General features: G+C 35.7%; 1 protein-coding gene across 1 annotated transcript in view; it reads left to right on the forward strand.

The window, feature by feature from the left end:
• Nucleotides 1-13436, forward strand: part of KCNT2 (potassium sodium-activated channel subfamily T member 2) — a 281831-nt gene that overhangs the window by 254122 nt on the left and 14273 nt on the right. The window contains exons 24-27 of the mRNA XM_089515794.1: nt 2507-2608; nt 4813-4896; nt 6735-6863; nt 12272-12292. Coding sequence (XP_089371920.1) covers nt 2507-2608; nt 4813-4896; nt 6735-6863; nt 12272-12292 — 336 coding nt within the window. The remainder of the gene's footprint in view (nt 1-2506; nt 2609-4812; nt 4897-6734; nt 6864-12271; nt 12293-13436) is intronic.

The raw sequence follows: 13436 nt of genomic DNA on the forward strand, positions 1-13436 counted from the left end.
GAGGACATAATGATACTGTTACAAATAATTAAAGCTGTTATGGTGATGTTCTTTGTGCCAAGGAGTAAATTGTATCTCTATCTCTGTGCAGCTTGGATGATCAATTAAAAATGCATGAGAGCGATTACTGCAGCAATTCAAAAGTATCTATTTGCTACAAATCCCAGCGGATGAGGCCAGAGTTAACATCCAGAGCCATGTTTCATTATTCATAAAGCAAATGTAAACTTGGATGCAACTCAGTTGACATGTTATCGCTGTGAAAACATTTGCAATCCTGTAATTACAGGCAAACTTTTTTAAAAAAAAATTGTGGTGGGGTTGATTTTGTTTGGGATTTTTTGCTCATCATTTTTAATAGAACATTTAAATTTCCACATTTAAATTTCCAGGATATTTATCTTGGATGTGTGAGAGCAGAACTGATACTTGACCCTTTTCCTTGGCCATTGATTCTGAGGGCAAGCATTGGACAAGCTGTGTTTATCTCCAAATTGTTTGATATCAGTATACCCTCACAGGGTTGTTATGAGAAAAACATGAGATAAAACAAATATAACATGATTCCCCTAAAAATTAAGCATTATATTGAGGGAAAATTATGAGACCCATGGGAAGTGAGAACCACTGGATCCTTCACTGAGATAGCAAGATTATGATCACGTTGTTGTGGTGACAAGGGCAAGTAAGAGACGTAAGAGCCCTTTTTATATGATGGAAGGCATTTGTTGATCTCCAATGCAAAAATTATTATTTATGATAATTCAATTCAACTTTAAATTAATGCAAAATAACCAGAGTGACCAAACATAGCAGCACTGCTTGCTGTTGGCAACACTGTCATCTTAACATGACTGAGCTAGATAACACAAATCAAAGAAGAAACAATAACCCTTGTTCATCCCCAAATGAAAAAAAAATCAAACATACTCATTATTATTATTTTTTTAAAAATGATTTTTCTAGTGCTGCGTTCTTGTTTTCATTTGAAATTCCTTTGTAGGACCAGTAGTATCAGTAACAATAGGGTGTCCTAGGAGATTGAAACATCCCCCACTATTTTCTGAAAGTTGTCTTGACTCATTTCAGTGTGTTCCAGTGTCTGAGAACATCAGTAATATTGGGAAAAGTTTGAAAGACAGCTTGCCTGCCATCACCAGTCTTTCCTGGACTATCATGGTTTGAAGAAAACTGCTGCTATCCAGTCCCATTGATCATTGATAAGGTCCCACATGGTTGACTGGCAGCTTGACAAAAAATGAGAGCTTGCTGCCCCAAGAAGCATGTCAAAGCTCTCTGCTTAAGAGGATATTTTCACTGGATAAAAAAAAATGTTTAGGCATATAAAATCTTGATTATATAATGGAATTTTCCCCATCTTGTTTATTTGATGGAACATTTTTGTTGGCCATACTCTTGAATAGTTCAGTAAAAATGATAAGAATGCTGAAAACCATATACTTTCCCCCAAAATGTGAATTTAGCACAATAGGATGAGTTCTCAAAATCTAGAGCAGGAATGAGCATCTTTTGCAAATCTGGGGACGATTTTCTTCCCAAAGGACTATATAAGGTCCACACAGCCCAACAAAATGGCCTCCCATGAAGGAGACGATCGCTAATAACTGGAAATTGTTTTTGAAATTGCTTGACTATGATTGTCTATGACTGTAATTTGGGGTCAGGCTAGAGAACCATACAAATCCCAAAGTTAGCCTACTAGTAATATTAATTTTCCCTCTTACTAACTTGTGTCAGAACATTGTACCCTGTGCAATCTGTTCTTTTGCAAACCATAACATTCTCTATGTTCCAAAAACACTCCTTGAACAGGTTGTGCTGCCCTTACTAGAATATAAACAAGTTACTAAAGCTATAGAATGTTTTTATAAACTATGCATTGCAGAAAGGGGGGGGGGGGGGAAATAGGAGGGAAATTATTGTGAAAAATTGTTTAAAAGACTACTGGAGTGGACATCTCTTTTTGCAGCTTCTCTAGAAAGTGATTTCTGGCTGTTGCCACGACCATAAATAAACTCCATTTTTCTGCTACTCCATGGGTCTGTGGATTTCCTGCTTCACCCAAACCCAAAACAAGGTCTGAGGTGGCCAAAAGTCCAATTTTGTTTTTGAAAATTGTGGGTTTTTTAAAAAAAAATTAAAAATGAGGGGGTCTAATTCACTTTTCCTTTGACAGAAAAAAAGTTGTTTGGAGGGAGTCTGGAGTGGATGAGGCTGCAAAAACATGGCCCAAGCCACATTTAACCTTGCCATATTCTAAAGGTTCAGAAGTGATATCTGTTTGAAAACTGGCATAATTTTTTTCCTCAGTAGAAAGTGAATAAACTAATCATCAGCACTATAAGGAGATATTCACATTAGCAGAATGTTTCCTAAGATAGCCCACTATGCCATCTACTTAGTGTGTCAGAAGTATTTACATATTCTTGTTCTCTCTCTCTCTCTCCTCTTCCTTTGTCCTTCCCTTTGCCCCAATGTTGAACAGAAAGAACGAGAGAAGGGCTCCAATCTGGCATTCATGTTCCGACTGCCCTTTGCAGCTGGCAGAGTTTTCAGTATCAGCATGCTGGATACCCTGCTGTATCAGGTACTGTGAAGGGCAGCATTTATTCTTCTTTTTGCCATTACATTCTCATCCTAATTATCTTGCCTTTCCCTGTCTATCCATTTGAAACTCAGTGGTTTAGGTTCTTACAATCTCTTTTACCATCTAAGAAATGGTCAGGAGGGAACATGGTCACCAATGCATTTGCATCAGGATCTCTGACACCACACTAGAATATATTATTTTAAAATGGCATGCAGGTCAAATGATGCCTACATTTTCCGGCCCATGTCTCTCCAGCTGTAACCTAATAAAGTTATATCCCGTTTCATTCCAACTAATGGCTATCTTCCACTTCTCACACTTTGTTCACCACTTTCACAATACTTGCACTATCATATTCACACCAAGTTGGATGTTACTTTTGAAAGAAAAAAAAATTCTAATGTATTAATATTTAAAATAATACTATATGCCAACCTCTGGATGCCTTGTGGGATGGTATGGTGCTGGGTTGGAGACAGCTGGCTACCTACCTATGTTAAGAGTACTTTTGCCACCATAGACCCAAATTTGGCACCACATCAACACAGTATTTTATATCATACACCAATGTATGTGACATTTTGTGGAGCATCATAAACTAAAAGTATGATTTAAGGGATTTAAAATCTACCTTATAATAATAGAATGGAAGAGATCAGGCAGAAGAAATTCAAGAAAGGGATAGGAATAATAAGAAAAACATCAGTGCACTTGACGTTTAGTCTTAGTCTTATTTTGCTAAAGGTAGAGACCAAAAAACTAAGCTTCACACAAAATATGTCTTTTAGAGGAGATTTTGAAAGAAAAGAAATTTCTAATTGGGGTTGGGGGGAGGTTCAAGACCACTAGGAGAGAATTTCTGAGTAAGGTGGAGTAAGGATCACCCTACACACTTCATGAAATCTGCAACCTTACAGTCCCAGGAATGTATTCCTGAGTCCATATGATAGATTGAATAAAAAGGCAAAAATGAATATGGTAGGGAGTGAAGATGTCATGGATTGTGGGATCTGTGGATGCAGAATCCATGGATGTGGATGCTGACTAATTTAAGCTTTGAATAGATTTGGCTTATTTAATGAAATCACAGTGCTCTTCTGAGTAACAGAGGTAGAAAAATATGCTAGAAAGGACTTGTAGAGTTTTGAAGCAGTATTGCATCCTGTCTAATTTTACAGAGATTGTATTCAGTTCTTGACTTAATTTTTTGAATATGTCATAAGTGTTCTGATAGTTGTTTTTGAAAGAAAAAAAAATCAGTACCCAATAGCCTTCTTCCATCCCTCAACACCAATACTTCCCATCTTATTGAATAATATCCACAGGAAAAAAATGAAGTCTGATCCTCTAAGACAATATTTTTACCCTTTAACTGTTCACGTTGCCTTATTTTTTCTAACTGTGTTGACTGCTCATGGTTGTTTTAGATATGAGCCTACAAATCTGTACCATCAAAACTGCCACCAAACAGCCAGATCTCTCACTAGAATGGGAAGCATTGCTGTGGCTGAATCAAATAACTGGAAATAAAATCAGTGTCAGGAGGCTGTGAACTAGGCATACAATAAAAAGAACCTCAAGACACACACTTATCACCACTGCTCAGCACTCACTGCAGAGTTAATGAATATCCTGCTGCTGAGAGGTGATTAGGGAGCTATGAAGTTTTGAACAACTTTGTCATACCAACTGCTATACTCCTGCTATTTGCGGCCTCTAACAGTAAAAATATAATACTGCCATGTGTTTAATCTTTGAACAGATGAACTGTAGTCTTGTCCTCTCCAAAGCTTGATAGTTGACTTTAAAGACAGATTCTGGAACGGAGGATATTTACCTGTACCAAAAATTGCTTATATTGATTGATATGTTATACTGTAAAGTTAGTCCTATTTTCAGAGCCCCCCAACTTGGCTCCAGAAGAAACAGTTGGGTACTTTAGTACAACCCATTTTATGAGTCTGGGCATCATATAGGACCAAGCTATGAATTACCTGCCAAGGATGGGAAAAAAATGCCTTCCACCAGCACAGCCTGCAAGAGATGAATGCACCACCAGTTGTAAAACCAACTATTTTTGCACAAAGTAAACATTTACTTAAAAAAGAAAAAGTAACAGGTGGACCTAGTCATTCTGATTATGAATACTGATTACTTGTTGCTAGATGCTAAATAACCTGTCTTTTAAAAAATCTTCACAGTCGTTTGTTAAGGATTATATGATCTCCATCACAAGACTTCTGCTGGGACTAGATACCACACCAGGATCTGGGTTTCTTTGTTCTGTAAGTGTGCAGCCTGTTTTTGTAGTAGTAGTAGGGTTTGTTTTTTAAATAATAATCCAGTGGTTCGGAAACTTTTTACTCTTGTGCCCTCTTTATATCTCCATGCGGATGTCACCCCACTCAACATAGCATGTGATTTTTTTTTGTTTATTTAATATGTGCATTTTTGTTCACACGTTCATGTATACTTATATTTTAATATTTCATAAGGAAATAGTACAGTGGGGTTGTGTTTTTTTAATTTTCTTTTCTTCCCATCCCTCAATCTCTCTTCCCTCTCTCTCTTTGTTAAAGAAAGTGAATTTAACAAGAATAGTACAAAGCTGTCATACTTTGGCTGAAAGCTGGGGCTTTATGAAGCAGTGGGATATAACTCTCCAGAAATGTTCCAAAAACATTCTGGAAGTGCTATCCCACTACTACTGTTAAGGATTCATTGTAATGTTCAAATGTAGTTTTTTGTTATTATTATTATTAACCTTTATTTATAAAGCGCTGTAAATTTACACATGTTCCAAACATGTTGCATCTCAAGTCTGAAGACAGAGTCTAATCCAGGACCTAGGATGCCAATTTCTTTATTCAGACAGTAGTTTGAAATATGTTTTGCTGTTTGAAGTTATATCTTTAATGGCCCATCATCAAATAAGATGGTTTACTGGTAGCAGTTAGAGGATCTATTTTATGGATCATATAAATAACTGAAGCGCTATAGACAACACCCCGAAAGGAGATACATTATTATCAGAACTGAATTTATGCATTACAACTAATATTGTTATTGTAAATGTTAGTTTTCAGATCAATTAGAACAAAACAACACACCTTTGCAAATAATATGAGTGGTAATGTCATCACCTTTTCACGTAATAAAAAATGTTTATTACCTTTTTTGTTCTTTTTGGGAATCCAGAATTCTTTCTAGGGACTTTTGGAAGCTCCCTCCCCACTCAAAATTATGAATTTTTCTGACTTTAAAAATATTATTTTCTTGAAAGTAGCAGAAAAGTAACAGGTGCCACATGTTAATATGTTATCATTATTACTACAGGGAGCTCCCTCAAGACGTTATACAGTGAATTACTTTTTAAACATAGCTTTCTGAGTGTGAGTTTTGACCATATTTTAAGAAATTGGAAAATGCCAACTGAATGGCAGTGGAAGGGGAGCAGCCTAGGATTTCCAGGATATGGGCAACAATAAGGTTAAACACTGATGAACAGCAAGTCTTTTGATTTCCAAGTATATAATGAAGTTGTTAGGCAACTGCAAAGTGTGTGCAATATTCTGTTCCTCAGAAGTGTCATGATGGTTGACTGGGACATGGTAATCTGTCCTAACAACATCCTTTAGAAGACCTTGTTTCCATTCAGAGTAAGATAAAATTATATTTTACAGAGTTATATGTTAGTGTTGTTATAGGCATTTACTAATTATTTGATACCATCAAAAAGCACTGAATTCAGGACAACTTGTGCTTTGCGATGTTTGCTTATATTTTTAGGTGTTTTTTATGTTGCAGCTCTGGGGGAAATGAAACTAAATTAACAGCAGTTTCTCTTCCCAGAAATTATGCTATTCTTCAATATCTCTCTTGAGGTATTTCCAGTTTTTGCAAGCACTTACCTTTTCTTTGAAATCAATACTTGGTTTAGGCATCTATTATTTACAAAAACAAAATTATGGATCATTGTTGAGGACTAATAATAGTAGAATAAAAGATTTCATGTCTAGATTTCATGTCTGTTTGCTTACAGAAGTAAATTTGGCAATTTTTACATTTCAGCATTCTTTTCTTAAATAGCCAGTTCTCTCTGTCGCTTTTTTTAAATGCTTAGATGAAAATCACAGAAGATGATTTGTGGATCAGAACATATGCCAGACTTTATCAGAAGCTTTGCTCGTCTACAGGAGACATTCCGATTGGAATTTATAGAACTGAATCACAGAAACTTACAACATCTGAGGTTTGGATAGTTTAATATTCATTCACAATTTTTATAAGAAATATTGCAAAAACGTTACCCATGTGCTTCTTTGTCTATAATTGTGATAGACCTGTCTTACTTAACAATACTTTCTGTAATGAATGATTTACACTTTGCTGTGGGATATCATATTTCCTCTATACAATCTGGTTTTCTCTCTATAGATGCTAAATGTGGATATCATGTGTCTACAAACTCTTGTAAACATGCAGTAGGTATGCTTCACTAAACTGCAATTCAGTAGAAGTCCTGATGCTATTCATTAGGTGCTTGGAGTTGTCCTATTCATTTTACACCAACAATTTCCAAATCCTTGTACCACAGGGGAACAATGTTGCTTGAAAAATAAATTTGTTAAAGAGCTCGCTATTTCTGTGAGCCTGAAATTTGTATTCACTCAGGAAGTAGACCTTCCAAATTTATGCAACATTTGACACACTGGCTTTGCTGTGTTCCAACTAGACTTGCTAAGACAGAGTAATTCTATCCTGTATTGTTTATGATTGGACTGACATTTAGTCACTACATGTGACAGATGCCTTTACCCAGGCAAGTCCCCATAATTCCAACTCCAGGGAATCCTGCCCTTGTTCCCACAATTCTTTCCTTTCTAGATTCAGTTACTGAGCCTCAGAGTGACCCCTTATATATGTAGATTTTTGGTTGCTTTGTTGTGTAGTGTGGATTCTTTAGTTTGGTATCTCTGGCCTGATTCCAGTTCAGGCTTGACAGATAGCCAGAGACAGATTTAAAACAAAAAACAGAAACAGATATATTAAACACAGTATGATAATGTAATAAACTCTAATGCTCTAGTATTATAGGCAATGCAATGGAGTCACTAAGGTTGGTGTCACCCAGTATGGCAACTCATGGTGTCACCCTTCCCTTTGGCTGTCTCCCATATCAGATCATATAGAATCCTTAGTAATGTTTTTTGTAAAAATAGGAATAGCAAGTACATTTCTTTACTGCTTATCAGTACACTTAAGCACTCCCTAATCAGTTTACAATGTGTAAGCTAATTGCCCCCAATAAGCTGGATGCTTGTTTTACGGACCTCGGAAGGATGCCAGGCTGAGTCGACCCCGAGCCCCTGGCAGGTATTGATCTCACAACCTTGTGGTTTGTGAGTGAGTGGCTGCAGTACAGGCGTTAAACCACTGTGCCACCAGGGCTCTTATTAATGTTATGCACTAATGTACTAATGTTATTCATAAATTGTAATTCCTGTATATCACTGGATGTAACTGTGATAATTGTGATTTGGACAACTAGCGTAATTAAATTTATACCTTTAAATTACAGTATCATAGGCACAGTCTAAGTGTATTTCCATGTACATACTTTCACGTGGTTAAATGGAAAAATTGGTAAAATATGGGGTCCTTTTTAAAGAAAATTTTAAAAGAATTTTAAAATTAAAAATTAAAAAAATGTTTTTATTTAAAATAATGCTTTGAAATCTGGGCCCTCTCTTTTTTCCTCCACTGAACCTTGCGCTACTCACACCATTTCTTCAGCATTTTAAAGGGATGAAGATGAACACCATAGTCCATATCTGCCAAAAGACAGATGTTTGGGAGGCAGTGGAGTCACCTGGTGTGGTCCACACCCCTTGCATCCCCCTAGTGATGCCCCTGAGGCAGTGTACTCCCCTTCCTCAAACCCAGAATTCTGTCTGTGGGGTGAAATGGACAGTTGGAAGGGGCTTGAAGCCATGTTTTTCAACCATGTTTGGAATATATCGAACATTCTTTTCATCCCTACAGGACTCTAAAGGGCATTATAGTCCAAAAATAATTTATCTGAATTCTGTCTGGAGCACTATACAGTTATTATATGGTGCATAAATTGATTTCACAGATATTTATTTATATATGTAAAGCATTTCCGTCCAGCTCTTCACCTTTTCAGGCTGCCAAGGAGGTCTCTATTCTCAGGTTTACCATTGAATTGGTGTGAAAAGAAAAGGAAAAGGAAATTGGATAGTGGGAAGAAAATGACATTGTAAGCTACCAGCTTATAAATAGAAATAGGTAGAGGAACTGCAACACTGTGAGCAATGGATAGCAGACTTCTCCGTTGCTTTTCTGTTTGTGACTTTATGAGTTGATGATGAAATTAAATTACCTGTTTCCTTTTCTCCCTGAACAAGGACTAACATATTTGCTATTGATCACCTCCAGGCATCTTTTCTGCTGCAGAGTGTGATAAAAATGCTCTATATATGTATATGTTAGTAAATGTAAAATAATTAAGAAATATCAAAATGTACATTTATTCATTCAGCGTCTCATTTATATGGTCTACTGTTCATGTATTCTGATTTCATAAAATGTTTAGATATTATCCCACATTATTTTCCTTTCAGAAGAGGCATCATGACATGGCTAATTTATAACCGTAGGTAGATAAGGAAATCAAAAACATTTTTAATAGTGTTGAAATTCTTTTTACTTTTTCACATAAACACATGCACAAGGAGAATGAGAAAATAAAACAAATTAAAGCTATGAGAAGAATTTTAGGACTGTAAAATTGTTAGGTATATACACTTTATCCCAGAGCATGCTATGGGCAGTCACGCAAAAGAGGGCAGCAAACTTGAAAATGTAAAATATAGAGTGCAATGCTATTAATTTCAGGTGACTGCACTTTACACAAAATTACTGTAACTATTTGAACATCATTGCATAAAAGCATGTATACAAATTGCAGACCTATTGGAATTCCCATATATGATGCACTGCATTTTCATGTGTATGTAGATGTTTCATACTAATTGTATATAGAAATTTTCATATTACATTGTATCTCATTCAGGCATTTCCATGAATCCAACATGTATTCAGGATGCTGGTGTTACTGTCGCAAGTATATTAAAAGGAATATATGGTATCCATATAAAGGAAAAAGGAATTTATATTTAGGTTTCTTTGAATGTGAATAGAAGTCTCAGTAGGACTGAAAGCACAAATAAAGTATAGTTTCCAGTTGCACAGAGGTTTCTGCTCATCCCCAGGCTTATCTATGTAGAAGGCCTCTTTAGCCATTTTCCAGCAACATGGGTAAGTCTGAGAATGGGCAGAAGGGAACCTGGCATTGTGAAGTAGGTTTGTATGTATCAACATCATCTTCCTACTTTTACCCCTCATGGCAGCAAACTGAAAACCTGCCTAGGTCCAGTGTCTGCCAAGGAAGGCTAGATTCTTCCACGAGGATCTGTAAAATTCTCATTTATATTAAAGACAATTAGACTATTAGCTTAAATTGAACAAATAAATGAAATTTCCCAGATATTTGTCCATGCTGCATACTTCTATTTTTATCTTAAATTTTGTCACAATCAAAACTCAACAGCAACTCTTAATTTATTTGTTAAGCTAGCAACAAACATTTATGATGATTTTTATTTTCATAATTGTAATTCTATGAAGTGTATATTTTGAGCCAACATCTTAATTACTGTTGAAATCACCAAGTATGATTTTTGGTGGAATCCCAAGTACACCTAGAAGGATCTGGTAAGTAATCAATCCAGCCTTTTTCCTGATGGATAATTTTAGGTGAAGAGGTGCTGGAACGGATTGTACTATTTAAAAGATTATTCTTGCTTATAAAATCTAGCAGATCCCAGAAAAAAAACTTGCTAGATCTCTTGTCCACAACATCTAATTTTCTATTTTCTTTTTATTTAAGATCTAGCTGCTGTTTGTCTATGAACTGTCCCTTACTTGCCTAGGTTGCCATCTGCTCATTTGGATTAGCTGCTATCAATCCCATTGGCTGAAAATACAGGATAGAAATATATCATTGCAGAATATGAAAACACAGGATATGTTCACTTATTTATTATTATCACAAACAGTTATTCATACATCAGAATAAAGCTCAACTGTCACAGAATTTAACTGAGGAATGTGTATTCCCAAGTGCTTAAGAAAGTTTTAAGTAATGGTACTCTTCATTGATCAATAAAAATAGATCTTATTAATGCATGCAAAATAGGCTATAAAAGTTTGGTTACTTATGTCTTCTATCTTTGTTATACAGTAAAATGGCCCTGCAATACACTTCCATCTTTGTTAAGATTTATTTTGAAATAAATGCGTATGAATTCTGTAGTATGGAATTGGTAATAATGTAATTAGCTGCAAATGTGCCACAGCAGCATATTAGATTTTTAGTCATATGTGCATTAAATAATAATAACAATAGACTGGTGGTTACTTTCCCATGTCTTTAAACATAGCTTTTAGTAATCAACAACTGCCAATGATAAAAAATTAGGAAAACACAAGATGACACTTATGGAGAGGTAGGGTGGTTTTTTTTGTTTTTTTTAGATTTGTCATTATTTTAAAAGGAGATAACTTAGCCTTCATTAATTCCCAAGACTGCCTAATTAGGTTAAGAACTGTGAACACCAGATAAACGATACCTAATTTAAAGCTAGAAATGGTGTGAGACTTTGACAGGTCACAGCTGGAAAAGCAGCCTTGACTCACTCAAGATGTCTGCCCCTGTAAGACAAAAATCAATTGCCTTTCATGCTAGGCGTTAGTCACATCAGCTTCCCAGACACCTATAGTTCTCTTCGCCATCCATAAAGTTAAGGAAAAGGGTGTAGGAAAGGGCAAGGGGCACACTTCCACACATGACTTTTTCAACGCTATAGATAATACCCCATTGTTAAACAGATTACTTTTATGAATGGATAGTCATGACTTTCATTCAGTTTGCTTTAAAAAAAAAAAGAATTGACCAATGTTTGCAAGTTTCTTCATATTCTGATGGAAAAGTGTGTGTGTGTGTGTGTGTGTGTGTGTTTTAAATTAATGTGAGGAAATGCAAAACCAACAGGTTTGCCCTTCTGAGAAGTGAGCTTTGAGTGCTTAGCTCTGAAAAGTCTGAGTTTGAATCTCTGAATATTCAGCATGCTTGAGGTTCCCATTTAGAATTGCCACCTCTGTTTTTCCCAATCATGTTCTTCATCTAGACTATCTACATGCCAGGCAGGTACAGTAAAGTCCACACCATCATTTCAACAGCTGTATATGTTGAATTTTGCCAGACAATTTTTGGCTTGGGTAAGAACTTCCAACATTTGTAAATTTCTTAATAAATTGAATAGGAGAAAAATAATATTTTTAAAATGAAATATGAAAGACAAATGACACTAACAGATTTGGCCATTCCTACTTTTACCCTGATTATGATGTGTTCTTGTGATAATAAATCTGTTCAGTGTGAGATTTATGTATTTACTTGCAGCATCCCAATATCATGATCACTGTAAACTGTCTTTGCTTATTTCTTGTTCAGCCAGTTGTTGAACTGTGTTTTGTTTTCTCTCCTCCTCCCCATCTCACTCTTTGTGTCAGTCTCGAGAAATGGCTTCACAAGTAAGTATTTGTCATGTGTTTCCATTTGCCTAGTGTTTGCATATAAAACTGTATATTTCTGTGCAGAACAGTTTCCTGAAACACTTTGGGATGTTCAAATATTGGGTGAAAACTGAACAAGTCTTACTTTTGTATTATTCTTCCCAGTGGGTTTTCCTGAGATTTAGGAAATCAGTTTGCCACAGCAAATAAATAACTTTTTTTTTCTTTTCCTGCTCTTTCTCCATTACTGTTAGCAGGAAGGGGAAAAATAATATGTTTGATGGTCCCAAGAAAAAAGATAGTCCATCTTCATGCTGAACAAGCTGTTTCCTGTGCAAAACAACAGTGACTTATTCTGCATAAAATCAGTACATGGTAGTTTTGTACAGGATATAGCTTTTTCTGCATGAAAAATAATACTTTGATGCAGAAATATTCCTGTGCAAAAAAAGGTTTTTCTGTGCAGAGAAAAATCATTTTCTGTAAAAAAATAATTAATATCTCTGCATGCAGAAAATGCTGTTTTCTATCGAGATCAAATATGTACAAATTTTACACAGACTAAATCCAAATTACTGTTTTTTTTCCGCACAGGAATTAATAGTTCTGCATTAAAATATTATTTTTCACACAAATAATGCTATTTCCTGTTCAGAAAGTGCTGTTTTGTTCACAAAACAACCATGTGCTTGTTTCAGATTTGTGCTAATAAACCTCACCATAAACAGGGACATGTTCTAATTTTCCTCATCTGGTGTGTTATGGAGTACATACTTTAGTTTGCACAGAGAAAATAAAGACACAAGATTACCACGAACCCCCTCCCATTCCCATGTATTATAGATGGCCTTCCATTAGGTACATCTCCCTTTAAATAACAAAAAATGCTGATCTCTGCATTTACTCTTATATATTAATAGTGAATATGCAAAACTGTCATTTCTCCTGATATTGTCAGAGAGCATTGTGCCTTCCATCTATGCCCCCTGCTTAATTCTGCATGAAAACGTAGTCCCAACAAATCTGTGTTCATCTTCTTCTTGGAACTACTGTAATATCATAGCTTCACAACCAGGGCAGAGTTATTTTGCACTCTACCATTTGGTTTGTCTCTCAAATAAAACCCCAATATAAATCTGAATTTGTTCCTGGAACAGACTCA

Source organism: Sceloporus occidentalis, unplaced genomic scaffold (assembly GCF_023333645.1).
Source record: "Sceloporus occidentalis isolate IW3139 unplaced genomic scaffold, rSceOcc1.0.p SCAF_3, whole genome shotgun sequence".
Lineage (NCBI taxonomy): Eukaryota > Metazoa > Chordata > Lepidosauria > Squamata > Phrynosomatidae > Sceloporus > Sceloporus occidentalis.